This window comes from Lytechinus variegatus, chromosome 2 (assembly GCF_018143015.1).
Source record: "Lytechinus variegatus isolate NC3 chromosome 2, Lvar_3.0, whole genome shotgun sequence".
Taxonomy (NCBI): domain Eukaryota; kingdom Metazoa; phylum Echinodermata; class Echinoidea; order Temnopleuroida; family Toxopneustidae; genus Lytechinus; species Lytechinus variegatus.
In genome coordinates, this window is record NC_054741.1 from 25,218,167 (window position 1) to 25,233,381 (window position 15,215).

General features: G+C 36.6%; 1 protein-coding gene across 1 annotated transcript in view; it reads left to right on the top strand.

Moving 5' to 3' along the window:
• Nucleotides 1–15,215, top strand: part of LOC121409703 (mucin-17-like) — a 172,253-nt gene that overhangs the window by 144,552 nt on the left and 12,486 nt on the right. Inside the window, exons 57-67 of the mRNA XM_041601610.1 lie at nt 2,897–3,157; nt 4,398–4,655; nt 5,082–5,342; nt 6,170–6,439; nt 7,041–7,295; nt 8,426–8,683; nt 9,179–9,445; nt 11,170–11,427; nt 12,489–12,752; nt 13,526–13,792; nt 14,045–14,296. Of these exons, the coding sequence (XP_041457544.1) occupies nt 2,897–3,157; nt 4,398–4,655; nt 5,082–5,342; nt 6,170–6,439; nt 7,041–7,295; nt 8,426–8,683; nt 9,179–9,445; nt 11,170–11,427; nt 12,489–12,752; nt 13,526–13,792; nt 14,045–14,296 (2,871 nt within the window). The remainder of the gene's footprint in view (nt 1–2,896; nt 3,158–4,397; nt 4,656–5,081; nt 5,343–6,169; nt 6,440–7,040; nt 7,296–8,425; nt 8,684–9,178; nt 9,446–11,169; nt 11,428–12,488; nt 12,753–13,525; nt 13,793–14,044; nt 14,297–15,215) is intronic.

Here is a 15,215-nt window from a genome sequence, read left to right on the forward strand (position 1 = left end):
AACCCAAATTAATACAAATACAAAAATAAAAATAAAAAACAATTTTATCTTGTACTTTTAAAGAACAAATGCTGGCATTCACACATATAGGAATGTCTTGGTAACATAGTTTTTTTTATCTATGAATTTTTTTTCTAATAATGATTATATTCTGTTCTTGTGTATTACTTTATTATCTGATGTCTTGATGCACTTTGATCCAAAAGGACTTTGGATGTTATTACCCTGAACAAGCAGTTGAAAGGAATAAATTCCTACCAGGTGGGTGTTTCATAAAGCCGTTCGTAAAGTTACGAGCAACTTTACGCACGACTGGAACCTGTTCTTAGGTTATAACTCAATCACATAGGGAAGTCGCATAGCACAAGAAAGGATCACCAGTCGTGCGTAAAGTCATTCGTATCTTATGAACAGCTTTATGAAACACCCACCTGGTATCCATTTACCCACATGGGTTGACTGCACAATGGTGTGGATTATTTACTTGTTGAAGAAAATGACCTCATGGCTGGATTTTGAAACCATGACCCTCTGTTTTAAAGTCTAGAGAGTAAGTCGACTGGGCCAAAATGCTCCACTCTATCTTGGTAGAATAATGATCAAGTGATTTCGCTAACTGAATTAAAAGCGACTAAATATACTGATTTTGAATGATTGATTTTAAATGGAGGTGACAAAAACAAAGAATTATTCAGAAAATTAATTGCTAAAATATCAAAGACAGTTCATAGCTGGGCATGTGTATCTTTATTGTAGAACAAATAAGACTGGTGCTAATGTTTCATGCATATGAAAGTATACAAAGCTCCATGAACCACCTTTTGGGGAACTGCATGCATGTGTGTCATCAGCATGATGATAATGACTAAGAATAATACTTATAATAATTATTAATGTTATTACCTGATAATAATCATGATAATGATGGAGGCATTGTATTGAATATCTATGAAGCACACATGTTTACCAGACAGGGTTCGACTAGGCATAGAAAACAAAACAGTTTTTTTGCGATCTTTAGATATATTATGAAAATTTATAAGAAATCAATGGTTATCTTTGAAATGGAAAAATTTGTTTATGTTGTGCAATATTAGACTATTTGGAATCAGTTTCATTTTAATTTGCTATCACTCATGTATTTACCCTTAAAGTGGTTGAAGGAGGAAGTGTAATTTTTATTACCGTTTTCCTGTGGTTTATTTCAATTTTCATTTTCTTGAAACCTTAACGAAATGCAAAACAGGATCTCAGATTTCCAGGATGAGAGCTATCATCAAAACAAATCATGGTAGATGATATCTCACAAATTAAGAATTGAAATTGGAGAAAAGTCATAATGAGCCTGATAATGATCTTATCTTGCTTTCATACAAGTTTCAGTATCTTTTGTTATGTACAATCGTTGGCCTTCCCAGGTGTGGAATATTTAATCCAGGGGTGTGTGTCTTAGAGCATCTTGTCAATGATTTTGAATGGCAAATTTGCTTATCCAATCAGATGCATGGATTTTGGTAGCTTTTAACATTAGTCATCAATCAATCACTTGATTGATAGAAAAAGGCCCAGGTGATATCATTTCAATGTGATTTAATTTAAAGTCTATTACACAAGTATACGAAACAGTATTAAAATATATGCTACAGCTACATGTATAGACTGACATATAGTCCTGTTAATTCTAGTAACACTCCCTGGGTAGCAAAACCCCTTGGTCCGTATTGTGAACTCTGTTTTACTTAATAACCTATAGCCTAAGTCTATGCTAAAATTATGGAGTGCTTAAAGTTTAAATTTACAATGTAAAGGTTAAAACAATTTGTTCGCACTTGCTTCTCGTGTTGACTGGGATATTTCCCATGGTTTAACGATGAAGGAAACTTTTGCAACCATTATTTCAAGACATTTTGTATTGAGTTCTAATTGTGGTATTTAGTGAACATCTTGGTAGACCTTGGTTTATATTATAATTGCACCCGTCCAGAACCATTAGTATATTTATCATTGTACTTATAAAAATGCATTATCATTGAGGAAGTGATGTTCACAAAAAACAGAACGAAGACGTATTGCACAAATACACCCTACATCATGACTGTGCGGAATAATCTAAGGTCTTGCACTTTTTACTCAATTTTAATTACCAGTAGTATCAATATATCCTTGCAGAGTATATAATTTTGTTTTAATGAAAGCTAAAATGAAACCAAATCAATGCTGGGAATGATCATATTATTTACTTTAGTAGGGGTGAAAAGTACTTTTTTGGGGGTTTTACTGTGTTTCTTTAAGTCCTTATGCCTCAGCCCAAGGCTGTAGGTGGTTGCAGGAGGCAGTATGATTCCAAGTCTGATTTCATATGCTTATTTACTTTCAATCTTGTACCGATAGAGGAATCCATAAAATGCATGGATGAAGGTATCCTGGAGTTTAAAAGATCGATGAATAATTAGAGGATCCATGGATAATTAGTGAAATTTGTACCACAGCTATTCTATATAAACACTATTCTATATATAAATACTTTGGTACACTGAATGAAAATAAATAAATGAATGAAATAGAATACAATAATAATAATGATAAAAGATAATAAATAAATAAATAAATTAATTAATAAATAAATACATGTAAATAAATACAAATAAGATGAATCGAAACAAATAGAATATAAAGTGAAAATGATTTTAAGAAATGAAAATGAATAAATGATATTAATTAAACGAATGATAGTTAAATAAGATTAAATAAATGAATGAATAAACAAATGACCAACTAAAAATGGTTCAATAAAATGAAAAATACAACAAAATTGAAAATATAAAAATTTATAAATAAAAAATGGATTGATTTAGTAAAATGGACTTCAAAACCATGACTACTTTCATCCACACAGGAGACACAGTACCACCAGTAATCACGAACTGTCCCACAGATCAGTTCGCTACGCTGCCTGCAGGATCCCCATCTGTGGCAGTATCTTGGATAGAGCCAACAGCTACAGACAACCGCGGGACTCCATTGCTGTTCTCCAACTTCAACCCTGGTGACTTGTTTCCCTTGGGTTCTCGCACCGTAACGTACACAGCAAGAGATTCTAGTGGGCTTGAGGCTTTCTGCTCTTTCAATGTCGTTGTCAGTGGTACAACAACAACAGGTATTCATCCTCTTCTAATTCACACGGGGCCCGTCTCATAAAACTTGTGATAGTAACATACAAATTTATTATCAGCCAACCAGATTGAAGGATTTCAGTAGCTTTTAACTATTACTGCAAATACAGTTGTGCTCAAAAGTTAGTGAATCCCACCAGAAAATCTGTTTCTGTTTGCGGTAACTCCCGTAGGAACTCAGCAGGACAGCATTTTTGCTGGTAAACGCCAAGCTGGTATATAACCAATTACCTATGAAACATTTTACGTCTAGGTTAATCAGTCATAGTGGCTGACGTTATAGACGACAGATATCACTCTCGTCCTTTTTATCAAAGTGGAGACAATGGCAGAGTTGGGATTCGAACTCACAACCTTGCGATTATGAGTCCAATGCTCTAACCACTGGACCACACGACCCGTGAAGTGTGGTCTAAAGTGTTCAAGCTCTGCCATGTTTTGGATATTTATTTGGAAGGTCAGGTGATAAAATATTACATTCAATAAAGTTTGTTGCTCTGGGCTCTCTGAACATTGCAGCGTTGTTATCTACATTCAACACTCACCATGAGGGAATGCATTTTGTGGTGGGGTTCACGATTAACTTTTGAGCACAACTGTATTTGCAGTAATAGTTAAAAGCTACTGAAATCCTTCAATCTGGTTGGCTGATAATAAATTTGTTATAGCAATTATGCATTTGTTATTATAAAAAGTCTTTTCTAAAATGGGACCCTGGAGGTTTGCCTTGTCATACATAGTTCAGAACCAATCCCTCCCTGGAAATTAATCTTTCTGTCAAACAGTTTGTTCATCAGGGAAAGAAATATGAGATTTTACATTGAAACCAAAAGTTTGAATTCTAATTTTAATGAGAATCATTGCAGAAGAGGTCAATGAGTAAGTCAATATCTTTCAATCATGATTTCTGTCTCTATATTAATACACTATTGAGATACCGAAGACAAAGAAGTGGTATAACGTAATAAAAATCAGTTCTATTGGATCAACTTACATTATAACAATATGAGATTCAAGTCAAAGAAAAGTGGTAGATTATTGGGTTGGCAAACCAATCTGATTTCTTTTATGCTTTGAGATGCAGCATTCCATTCAAATAAGTGATATATATCTCTCAAAATTAAATCATATTCTTCATATAAGACCAATGCTGTGTAAGAGTATACGAAATACAGTAACACAAATTTACTTGTATCACAAACAACTATTTCTTGCTTAATGAAGGGGACACTACATCACCCGTCTTTGTGACCTGCCCATCATCTCAAACCATTACTGTAAGCCAAGGTCAGACTTCAACCACCGCCGTATGGACAACACCCACAGCAACGGACAATGCTGGAGCACCAACGGTCATCCAGACCGCTGGACCAGGGCCTGGCGGTGTCTTCAGCCTAGGCAGTACACCCGTGACCTACACGGCTCGAGATGGAGCTGGCTTGGAAGAGACCTGTGTCTTCAATATCATTGTCACCGTGCCAGGTATGGGATACTCATTTCATCTTAGCGTATATACATAAATCGCAATAGACCTAAACAAGCTGGATGTAGTGAATTATCCTGACCTGAGAAGGGACTAATTTTACACAAGCAAACAAATGCAGATGAAATACCAGTTGGGCCGGATGGGCTGCTGCAGATATGAGTGCTTAAAGCACAGAGGGATTTTCCTTTTTCTTTCAATAATTCTTTCCTCATTCTCATTTAATAATGTAGGAAAATACATAATTTTTCATATTTTTGGGATGTTGTAGAACACTAATAGCAAATATTCTTATTTGTGCAATGGTAATTCATTTCGCATTGCGAAATCTCTTACTATTGCACTCATGCCTATTAGCTATCTGTATATTGCATTTGTTTGAATAACTCTATTAACATATTTTGTTCCTTTCTGTATCCATGTAGGCGGTGGCACTACACAGGACAACATTCCACCTGTCATCAGCGGCTGTGATGAGTCGGTGTCGGCCATTTCAAATGGCGATGTTGTTCCAGTTAGCTGGAATGTGCCAACTGCCACCGACAACGGAGTAGAGATACCCCCATCCAGCACTCCTCCATTTTCATCCATATTCATTCCACCTGGAAATTACGGGCCGTTTAATTATGTTTTCACAGATATAGCAGGGAATTCTGCAGTGTGTCCAATCTTCATCTCTATTTCTGGTGAGATGAATGAAATATAAGCAGAACTAATTTTTTTTTCTTCTATTTATCCTCAATTGAGGAACTTTATTGTCCATAAAAATATCAAAAGATAAAAGTTTTTACATTAACAAAATTCATATCATAAGCAGAACTAAATAGAAATGTGGAATTGGCAGTTTGGTATTGCGAGTCAGAAGAAGGATGGTGGGCTCTGTGTAGGGTTATGTACGATATGTAAGATTTTGTTTTCTACAAAAGAACGTGGATCATGTTTAGGAATGTGGATGGTGTGCATGCAGGATTTTAGAATACACATGTTATCGTGGCATTCATTTTGGATTATTGTCATTGCAGACTACATTCAAGTTCCAATTCGTTTTGTTAGGTGGAATAGAGATATGATCAAGGACGTGATATACGGCGGTGCTTAAAAGTTCGTCAACCCTACCAGAAAATGAACATATCTAAAGTGTTCTGCCATGTTTTAGATATTTGAATGTAAAGTCAGGTGATAAGATATTTCAATAAAATTTGTTTCTCTGGGCTCTCTGAACATTGCAGTGTTGTTGTCGATATTCAGCATTTAGCATGAAAGAGTGCATTTTGTTGTGGTTTTCACTAACTTTTTAGCACAAATGTGTAATATATGGATTACAATGATGTTACACATGTGATTATTATTTTCATCTTATAATTTCTATAGTCAAATAAGCAAAGTGATAATCACTGATGCCTGACTCTTCCAGTCCGAGAAGGCAATGGATTGATTGTTAGAGTTAAAGTTGAAGCTATTCTCATAATTGTTGATTTATTATATGAATATGTATATATATATGTGTGTATAGATGGCTCTGATACAAGCAGCCCAACCATTACTTCCTGTCCAAGCGATGTTACTGTTAATGCTGGCTCAAACCCCACTGCAACTGCATCATGGCAAGTGCCAACTGCCACTGACATAGGCACTTCACCTCAAGATCTGAGAATCTGGTCAAGCCATGATCCTGGTGACGGATTTGGTGTTGGTTCCACTCCTGTACGCTATATCTTCATTGATCAACAAGGCAACTTTGCAAATTGCAACTTCAATGTGATCGTAACTGGTCAGGGCGGAAGTGAGTGTCCCTTTTATAATTATCTGCAGTTATTCAAAAGAGTTCGCTGTATATTCATAGTGTAGGAAGAACTTTGCGCACTTGTGAAAAAGAGAGATGTTTGACCATTATTTAATAAAAACAAAACTTCATGTCACTTTAGTTCAACAAGAAAACACAAGTTCAATGTAAATTGCTATGAATGTATCAAAGTATCAAATGCATGGACTTAAATCTTAGGTGCAATAAAGGGCCTTGCCTTCCACATATTTTCTTCTTTTTATGCTTTCTCCTTGCACAGTATAAAGACAATTATTGTTGTTCAAGAGGGATGAACTCCTGGAATAAGATTCTTCCTAATCTTCTATAGCCCATTTCTTCTTTTTAAAATTTATAATGATTTCAATGTTTACATCTAAATTTCTATCATAGTTGACATGTATTTTTATTATTTTGTAGATGAAAGAAGTGTCAAGAAAATAATTTAAACTTGTACTTGAACGTTGCTATTTCGGTACTAAAAATATTTGTTTGAATAAGTACTGATAGGAGATGAAAATATGAAATAAAGATGAATACCCCAATCAAAAATCTATTAAGCATTCTCATTTTGATTTTTAAGGCGTTGACAGCACACCGCCACAAATCTTTGGGTGTCCATCGAATGTGGTGGTGCAGGCTCCTCTGGGCGCTACTGCTACCCAGGCTTCCTGGACTGCACCAACTGCATCCGATAATCAGGGAACGGCCAATCTGGTCTCTACCGCCAACCCAGGAGGCACTTTCCCCCTGGGAGTCACGTCTGTCATGTACACGGCAACGGACGGTGCAGGATTACAGGATGCATGCACCTTCAACATCATTGTGCAGCAGACAGGTAATGATACGATCAAACTTGTCATGGAAATAGCATTCACACATTGATGCACTTGCTTGAAAAATAAACTTCTTACCAAATTAAATATTTTGCACATGTGGGATGTTTGAATATTTTATTTACCTTTTATAAGTCAACAGCATTTAGAGCCATTGTTTGATAAGCACAACATGTTTGATGTTTGTAGCCAGCACGTATCAAGGTTGTTGTTTTTTTATCCACATGATGTAGCAAAATGAGAAAGCATTGATACAAAGAGAAGAGAATATGACAAATAAACTTGATCAAGAATCATATGCCGTAATTTTTGTGAGATTGGTACAGGAGGGAAAAAATATTGGAGAACTCTTTCAAGGTGGTGTCTATTGAATGGCACATTTCATATAGGCTTGGCACAAGGAGCATATGATTTCATGAGTCTAGGGATCAAAAAAGGTGGCTTGTATTTTATAGAGCCCTTTAGGTGTATACATGAAAACAAATACTCTTTAATATTCTATTACCTGTTTGAAAGCAGTACATGACCTCTATGAAAGGGCCAGTAATAAACACTATGAAAGAGAGAGTTTTAGAATATCATACCCGTCATAATCCTATCAAAACACACCATGCACCTGAAAGGAGGGTTATTTTCTCACATACATGTATGTGGCTGTGTGGGATCAGACATTATTTCGGCCAACCCTAGTGTGTTTGACATTGTGTCTGATCAAAAGGTGTGGAGCAGGACATCATGTTTGGCAATGTACAAGGCAAAGGAGGAGGAGATAAACAGAGGAAGATTTCTTGAAGAAATTACTGAAGAAAAACAACTGAAAGATCTTGGAGAGAACTGAGCATGCTTTCACAAGATAGAAATCATTGAAAAATGTTTGTCTGTGGCGTCATCAGGATTTGAGAACAACTTGATGGCACTTAACATCAACAGAGTGTGTGTAATCGCTATAATTGCTGAAAAACTGACCTGTAGAATTTGAATGGTATCCTCAGTATTGAAATACTGTTTTCAATTCTGTTATTCTTATTCTAATAATTGCACAGGTTCTCAAGGCAATCACAACCCTGTTATATCTGGTTGAATACTGTTTTTTATCATTTTGTTCTTAACTATTATTGTTCAAATTGTACAGGTTCTGGAGACAATCAAAACCCCGTCATATCAGGATGTCCCGGCACTCAGACCGCTTTCCTTCCGGCTGGCCAGAATACAGTCTCTGTATTCTGGACAGCACCAACAGCAACTGATAATGCAGGCACGCCATCTCTGATCCCAGATAGGACTCCTGGTTCACAGTTCTCTTTAGGTCAGACCGTTGTTACCTATACTGCAAGAGACAGCTCTGGAAACACTGCTACCTGCAGTTTTGTAGTGATCGTGACAAGCTCAGGTAACTTTCGTTTACCATCTCCTTATGTATCAGTTGTACTGATAGTAGCTTGAATAATTATACTTTTGTAATCATTCTCATTTTTAAATGATATGTTGTATTAATGTCATCAGAATCATTACTGTATGATTTATGTGTCTCAAGCACTTACATGTGTATGTGGATATTGAGGCATACATTAAAAAACTTTCCTATTCACTCAATATCTTGAAAATCATTATTTACCAGCTTATATATATTGGCCATGTAATGATCTTAGTTCACACAGAGTTCACAATGCAAATCATAACAGAAATAATCATGTTAAAGGAAAATGTCATAGTCTCACTATCACCTCATTAAAAGGCAAATCAACTATTCATGTTAGCTCAGTGAAGAGAAAGTCTTCTTAGTGTACTTTGGGGTAACAGATCTGGCAAATGGGCCGTTTTAATCAATATTGACAGTGTGCATCTGAGAATCCATGTAATTTTTATTTTTCAACTGTTCTTGCAGGTTCTGGAGACAATCAAAACCCTGTCATATCAGGATGTCCCGGCACTCAGACCGCTTTCCTTCCGGCTGGCCAGAATACAGTCTCTGTATTCTGGACAGCACCAACAGCAACTGATAATGCAGGCACACCATCTCTGATCCCAGATAGGACTCCTGGTTCACAGTTCTCTTTAGGTCAGACCGTTGTTACCTATACTGCAAGAGACAGCTCTGGAAACACTGCTACCTGCAGTTTTGTAGTGATCGTGACAAGCCAAACCCCAACAGGTAATTTGCCAGTTCGGAGATAGAATCTGAGTCTGAATCTAAAACCCACTGTCACAAAACTCTAAAGAGGATTTCTTGACATATCAATACTCAATTTATGCATTCTGGTTTCCAATGATTGAGTCTTATCAATTATAAAAAGAAGATGAATTGAATAGCTTGTCTTCATAGGCACTTTTTGGTGCATACATGTAAATTATGTTGTTCACCTAGGATGCATTTAGCAAAGTCAGTTGAAGGTATTTGCTTTTCAAGATGAGACTAAAGTAATTCTTGGGACACCTGCATTGTAGCTTCTTAATTTATGATTGCCTGATCCAAGTGCATAAAAAGAATTATCCATGCTTAAAAGTATCAGTGGATATACATGTAGGAGGTGATCATGGGCTAACTGCAAACCGGACTAATGTAGTTATTTTCTTCTAATAATTGTGACAATTGAATATGCACTAAATAATGCATGGGAATAAAGTAATGTCTTCATCGACAGTTGGCTGCTTTATATAGTTTCTAATACACACATCAAATTTAATGGTTTATGGGCATGATCATAGACCCATTTCATAATATTATTGTGGTATCTTTGCCATTAGTGAAACTATCATGGGATCATTGATTTTTGACTGGCTGCATGCTGTCCAATTTTCATATTACTTTTGGAATTGTGGGCGCGTCGTGGTCTAGTGGTTCTGATTCTCGCCTTTCAGACAGAGGGTTGTGGGTTCGAATCCTAGCCATGGCGAGTTTTCCCTCAGCAAGAAATTTATCCACATTGTGCTGAACTCGACCCAGGTGAGGTGAATGGGTACCCGGCAGGATTAATTCCTTCAATGCACGAGCGCTGAAAGGCAGCTCGAGCTTAAGCTGGGGTAATAACAATAAATAATCCACCTCGGAATAGATTTTTTCTAGATAGATGGCTCTATATAAATGCCTATTATTGTTATTATTAATTGAACTCCTGGTAGTGTAATTCTTGTAGCCATCCTGATACTCCAATCTTGATCACATACATGCCAGCTTCTGACTGAATTTCTTTGGGGCCGACCAGAGTCCCAAATTCTGTCTTTACTAAAATTTAGACTCACTGTTGTTCATTTTTCCAGAATTCAATTTTTTTCTCTGATATGAACATCGGAGTGCTGATCAAATGTTAGAGAATGAAAATCAATAAAACATGCTTTAATGAAGCTTTGCGACAAGCCTAAGGTTGATCCCCAACAAAGGTTTAAGCCAGATTTGTCCATAGTCCTAATGTCATTTTGTTAACCTCATTTTTGGGGGGGAATAGCTGTATTTACATGATTATTAATTATATAAATACCAAACCGATGTATTCTTTGACATAAACATCAACTTAGAAATGACATTTGGTAGCTAGTTGATGACTGAGGAAATATAGCTTGAATCCTTCTGCGCAAGACAAAATCCAGTTGTCTTGGGAGAAATTAAATGAAGACATTTCTTTAGATCAAATGGTCCCAAAAGTGTTTGACTTGATATTATGACTCATGAAAAGTCAATTCATGCAATATTGATTGTAGATCTTATGATATCTGTTATCATGCCTAATTTTGTCTTGAATTTCAATTGCATAGATTGAATGGACACATATTGACAAAAGTAAAAAAAAGAAAATTAGTTTTAAAATAATTATGATAACAGTGTCTAATGGTCTTCTCACTTGTAGCCATTAAGTGCATTATTTCAATTTTCCCACAAAGGCGATACCACACCTCCAGTTTTGTCCGGTTGCCCAGGGACGATATCCCGCCAGGTGGCTGCGGGAACTCCCACAGCTGTGGCATCCTGGACGCCACCGACTGCTTCCGATAATCAGGGCACAGCCAACGTCATATCCAATGGATTCAACCCTGGGAATTCTTTCCCAGTGGGTTCTACAACCGTGATCTACACAGCCACGGATCAAGCTGGCCTGCAGTCCAAATGTGCCTTCAATGTCATCGTTTCTTCCGGAGGAGGTAACCCCATTTTTTTTTCTTTATCATGAAAGCGTTTCATGAAGAATAATTTTTAATTTCAGATGTTATAAGCTTCTACGTATCCTTGCATCTGATTGGCCGGGAGCAAATTTGTCAGTGAATATCACTGACAAGACAAATTTTGTGAAATTCTCCTCTATTTCCATATCTTGACCACTGTTCTTGTTTAGATCAGGTCATCCATAAGGGCCATGTTTCAGGCTGAATAAAAGCCACACTTAATCATCATGACACACATGATATTCAACACATCCTTGATGAACATGATCTGGCAAATGTGGTGATCCCTTAAATACCACATGCAGTGCATCTTGGAATTGGGGTGCAACTTTCTTTTTTTTTTACACTTAGTATATTTGTGAAAGACGCCCAAGGGTACTTTCTTTCAATGATATCAGCAACACATGAAAACATGATTCTTACAGTACCCTCACATATGCCATATCAGGTAGTTCTGTTAATGGCTTTTGGGCCATGTGGGATATCACAGTGGACTCCCGAATTCCTCAGTGTGTTTGGAAAGGGAAAAGATACAGAGCCAGATTTCCACTCAAGGTCAAAGCTACATGTACATGTAGATGTCACTCAGACTCTTGTCAAGGAACAGAAATCATACTTTAGCACAATACTGATTCTCTAGGTATGCCCAGCGAGTGTTTCATGAAAGGACTTGTCAAATGATTGTTGAACAAAATACAACGTATGTTTCATCTGACTGTTCCAATAAAAACTGTTCTTCCCAGCTGATTAAAATCAAGGAAGGTTGTCGGATAAGAGAACCTGTGCGAATGACTATTATTAATAAAACATTTGCCAAGAGTCCAAACACGGAAAGTATCTTGGGCTGTGGTTACCATTTGAGCAAGATTCATGCGCCAATTTTCATTTCTCCAATGGCTGCTAACAAGAAATTCTATCAGACTAATCCAACTTTTTTGTAATGGTGATAATGATGATTCCGATCATGATTATTGATAGGGCTAAGAAATACGATAATTAAGGTAAAAATGGTAACCACCTTTGTTATTTCTTTGTTACAGGTGGAACTGTAGTTGACGGGATCCCGCCTTCATTGACCAGTTGTACCAATGCAGCGTACGGTCAATTGAATACTGTAACCGGATTTGCCCTCGTCTCATGGGACCTACCCACCGCCACAGACAATGGGATGCCAATAGATTTCGACACCGGAGTCACGTTCACAAATGCTTTTTTCCCAGAAGGCCTGAATGGTCCATTCGTTTGGAGGTTCAGTGACAATGCTGGGAATGAGGTTGCTTGTGAGCTCTTCATTTTTGTTGGAAGTAGGTACCTTATCGGAAGTCTCATGCAGGAATTATGTGAAGAATTTTTTCGTAATGAATAATCCAGATGGTTGGATAAACCTAAGGGGAGGGGGGGGTGTGACTCACTTTATGGATATGTTTGGGGTGGGGGGAATCTTTTCCTTTCTGTGGTATTCAAGCCAATCTTTTGGATCTATTTGTACTTGTTTTTCTTGTTCTTACAGAATGAATGATGATAATTTTTTTTAAGTAATATGAATTTATGATAATGAAAATAATGATTTATGTTTATCAAACGTCAGAGAAAATCTTTTTTCCCTCTCTCATTGTTCAAAATCGGATTCTCCTTACCAACGTCACCTTCCGTATTGTGGACAGGAAAAAAAAAATTCTACTAGGATTCTCTCTAACATCATTTCCACTTATGGTAGTTTTTAGGCAGATAATTATAATATTAGTCCTAATAATATTGTTTATAATGATTATGAAAATAGTAGTAAAAGAAGTGATAATAATAATAAAAAAGGGTTCATGGTGATGACTATAATTGTAAGAATGTTGCTCGGATAATGCTGGCTTTCTATCCCAAATTTTAACTCCACAGAGTTTTCATTTTCAGATTTGTCTCCTTAAATTTTTTTTTATCACACCCAAATCCGAATAATGATATCTATATCCTCTGCATGAATTATAATGAATTTTGTATATATTGTAACCACTGTTTCTTCTCTTTTGTATCCCCATACCTACTGTATATTAATGCTCTTAAATTTTGATTTCCTTTTTCGCAGCTGAGGCTCGCACAGACTTGACTCCTCCGGCTGTTACCTCTTGCCCAAGTGACATCAGTGCGCAATCTCCAGATGGCGCTCCTGTCCCCGTCACGTGGACGACACCCACAGGTTTTAAAGCCGGCCAAGTACTGGAAGTTTCGTCCACTCATGCATCTGGAGACCTCTTTGGGGTTGGAACAACTCCAGTGAGATATGCTTTCATCGACAACCAGGCAAACGTTGCCTACTGTGATTTCAACGTCATTGTAACTGGCACTGGTGCTCGTGAGTCTTTCAAATTTGACGTTTATCTGCGGATTATCCAGTTTTGGGGAGGGGGTTTCTCCGTAATCAGTAACAAATTTACTGATTTGGTATGATTTCACCTGTGATAATGCAAATGAAATTTAAACATTATAAATCTGCAGTAGAAGTAGTGTTCTTGGTACTTCTCTAGGTTAATATGAAACCTGATAAAGTCTTCAGAAAAAAGGGAATTCAGACAACTTATATAAATTTGCATTATGTTTCTTCCAGCAACCGATACCAATCCTCCAACGATCTTTGGCTGCCCGTCAACTCTCATTCTGACAGCTACAGCAGGAGCATCAGCCGCTGTAGCTGTATGGACACCACCAACAGCATCTGATGCGGAGACGACTGCAGTCATCACCGGCGACGTGAACCCCGGTGTCTTGGTGCCTGTGGGTGGAACGCGTGTGGTCACATACACGGCACAGGACCAAAATGGGTTGGAAGAAGTCTGCACTTTCAATATCATTGTGTCAGGTACTGTAAGCCCTATGGAACCCGTTGTAGTTGTACTCCAAAAGAGTTCCCTTTTTTCAACATGAAAGGGTAAATGAAAATGACCTTTTTTAAATTTAGGTACAATCCAGCATGTATGAAATATTTTCCTATGGGATTTTGTTGTTTTCTGTTTTAGATTTCAGATACAGTAATTGTTCAATCATTTTTTAAATGAATGGACTTTGAATGTAAATTTATTTCTCACCATTTTACAAGAAAGCAATTTCTGTGTTTGATAATCATTATATTTGTCTGTGATATAGTGCATCATTTGTGTGATGACCTTAGTGGGCCATTGTTAATAGAATTTTACATTATTTTATTTAGCATTTTAATATGCAGGAACATAATAAGGCCTTGTTTCCTTAATAGCACTAATAGGACTGGGCTATTTGAGATGTATTGAGGATGCTTCTGATCTCGGCTGCTGATCAAGCTGAAATTGGGCATGCAAATTCCTTACCTCAAAACTACAAGCCTGTATAAAAAGAATTCTGAAAACAATTATTTTTTATTTTATAATGAGTGAAATGTACAAATTTATTCATGAAAAACATTATTGCATATTTAACACCCAATTTCACTTCAAATTTTCTTTTTCCCAAATGTCATCTTTGTAATCTAACTGGAAGGTTTCTAGAAAGAAAAAATTGCAGAAGCCTCATTTTCCTTATGTATTTCTTTGTTTTTGTTTTTTATTGTTTTTTCAATGAAAATTATAACAGACCATTTTACAATTAGATTAAACCCTAAAGTAATTGAGCAGATTGACCACTTAGAATGAAAAATTATCACCCTTTATTGAATTTCATCTCCCATAGACTTTGTACCCAAAGCATAAATATGAGCCATTTTTGGCATGACATTGTCTAAAACAAAGTCATGTGGCATCGCGATG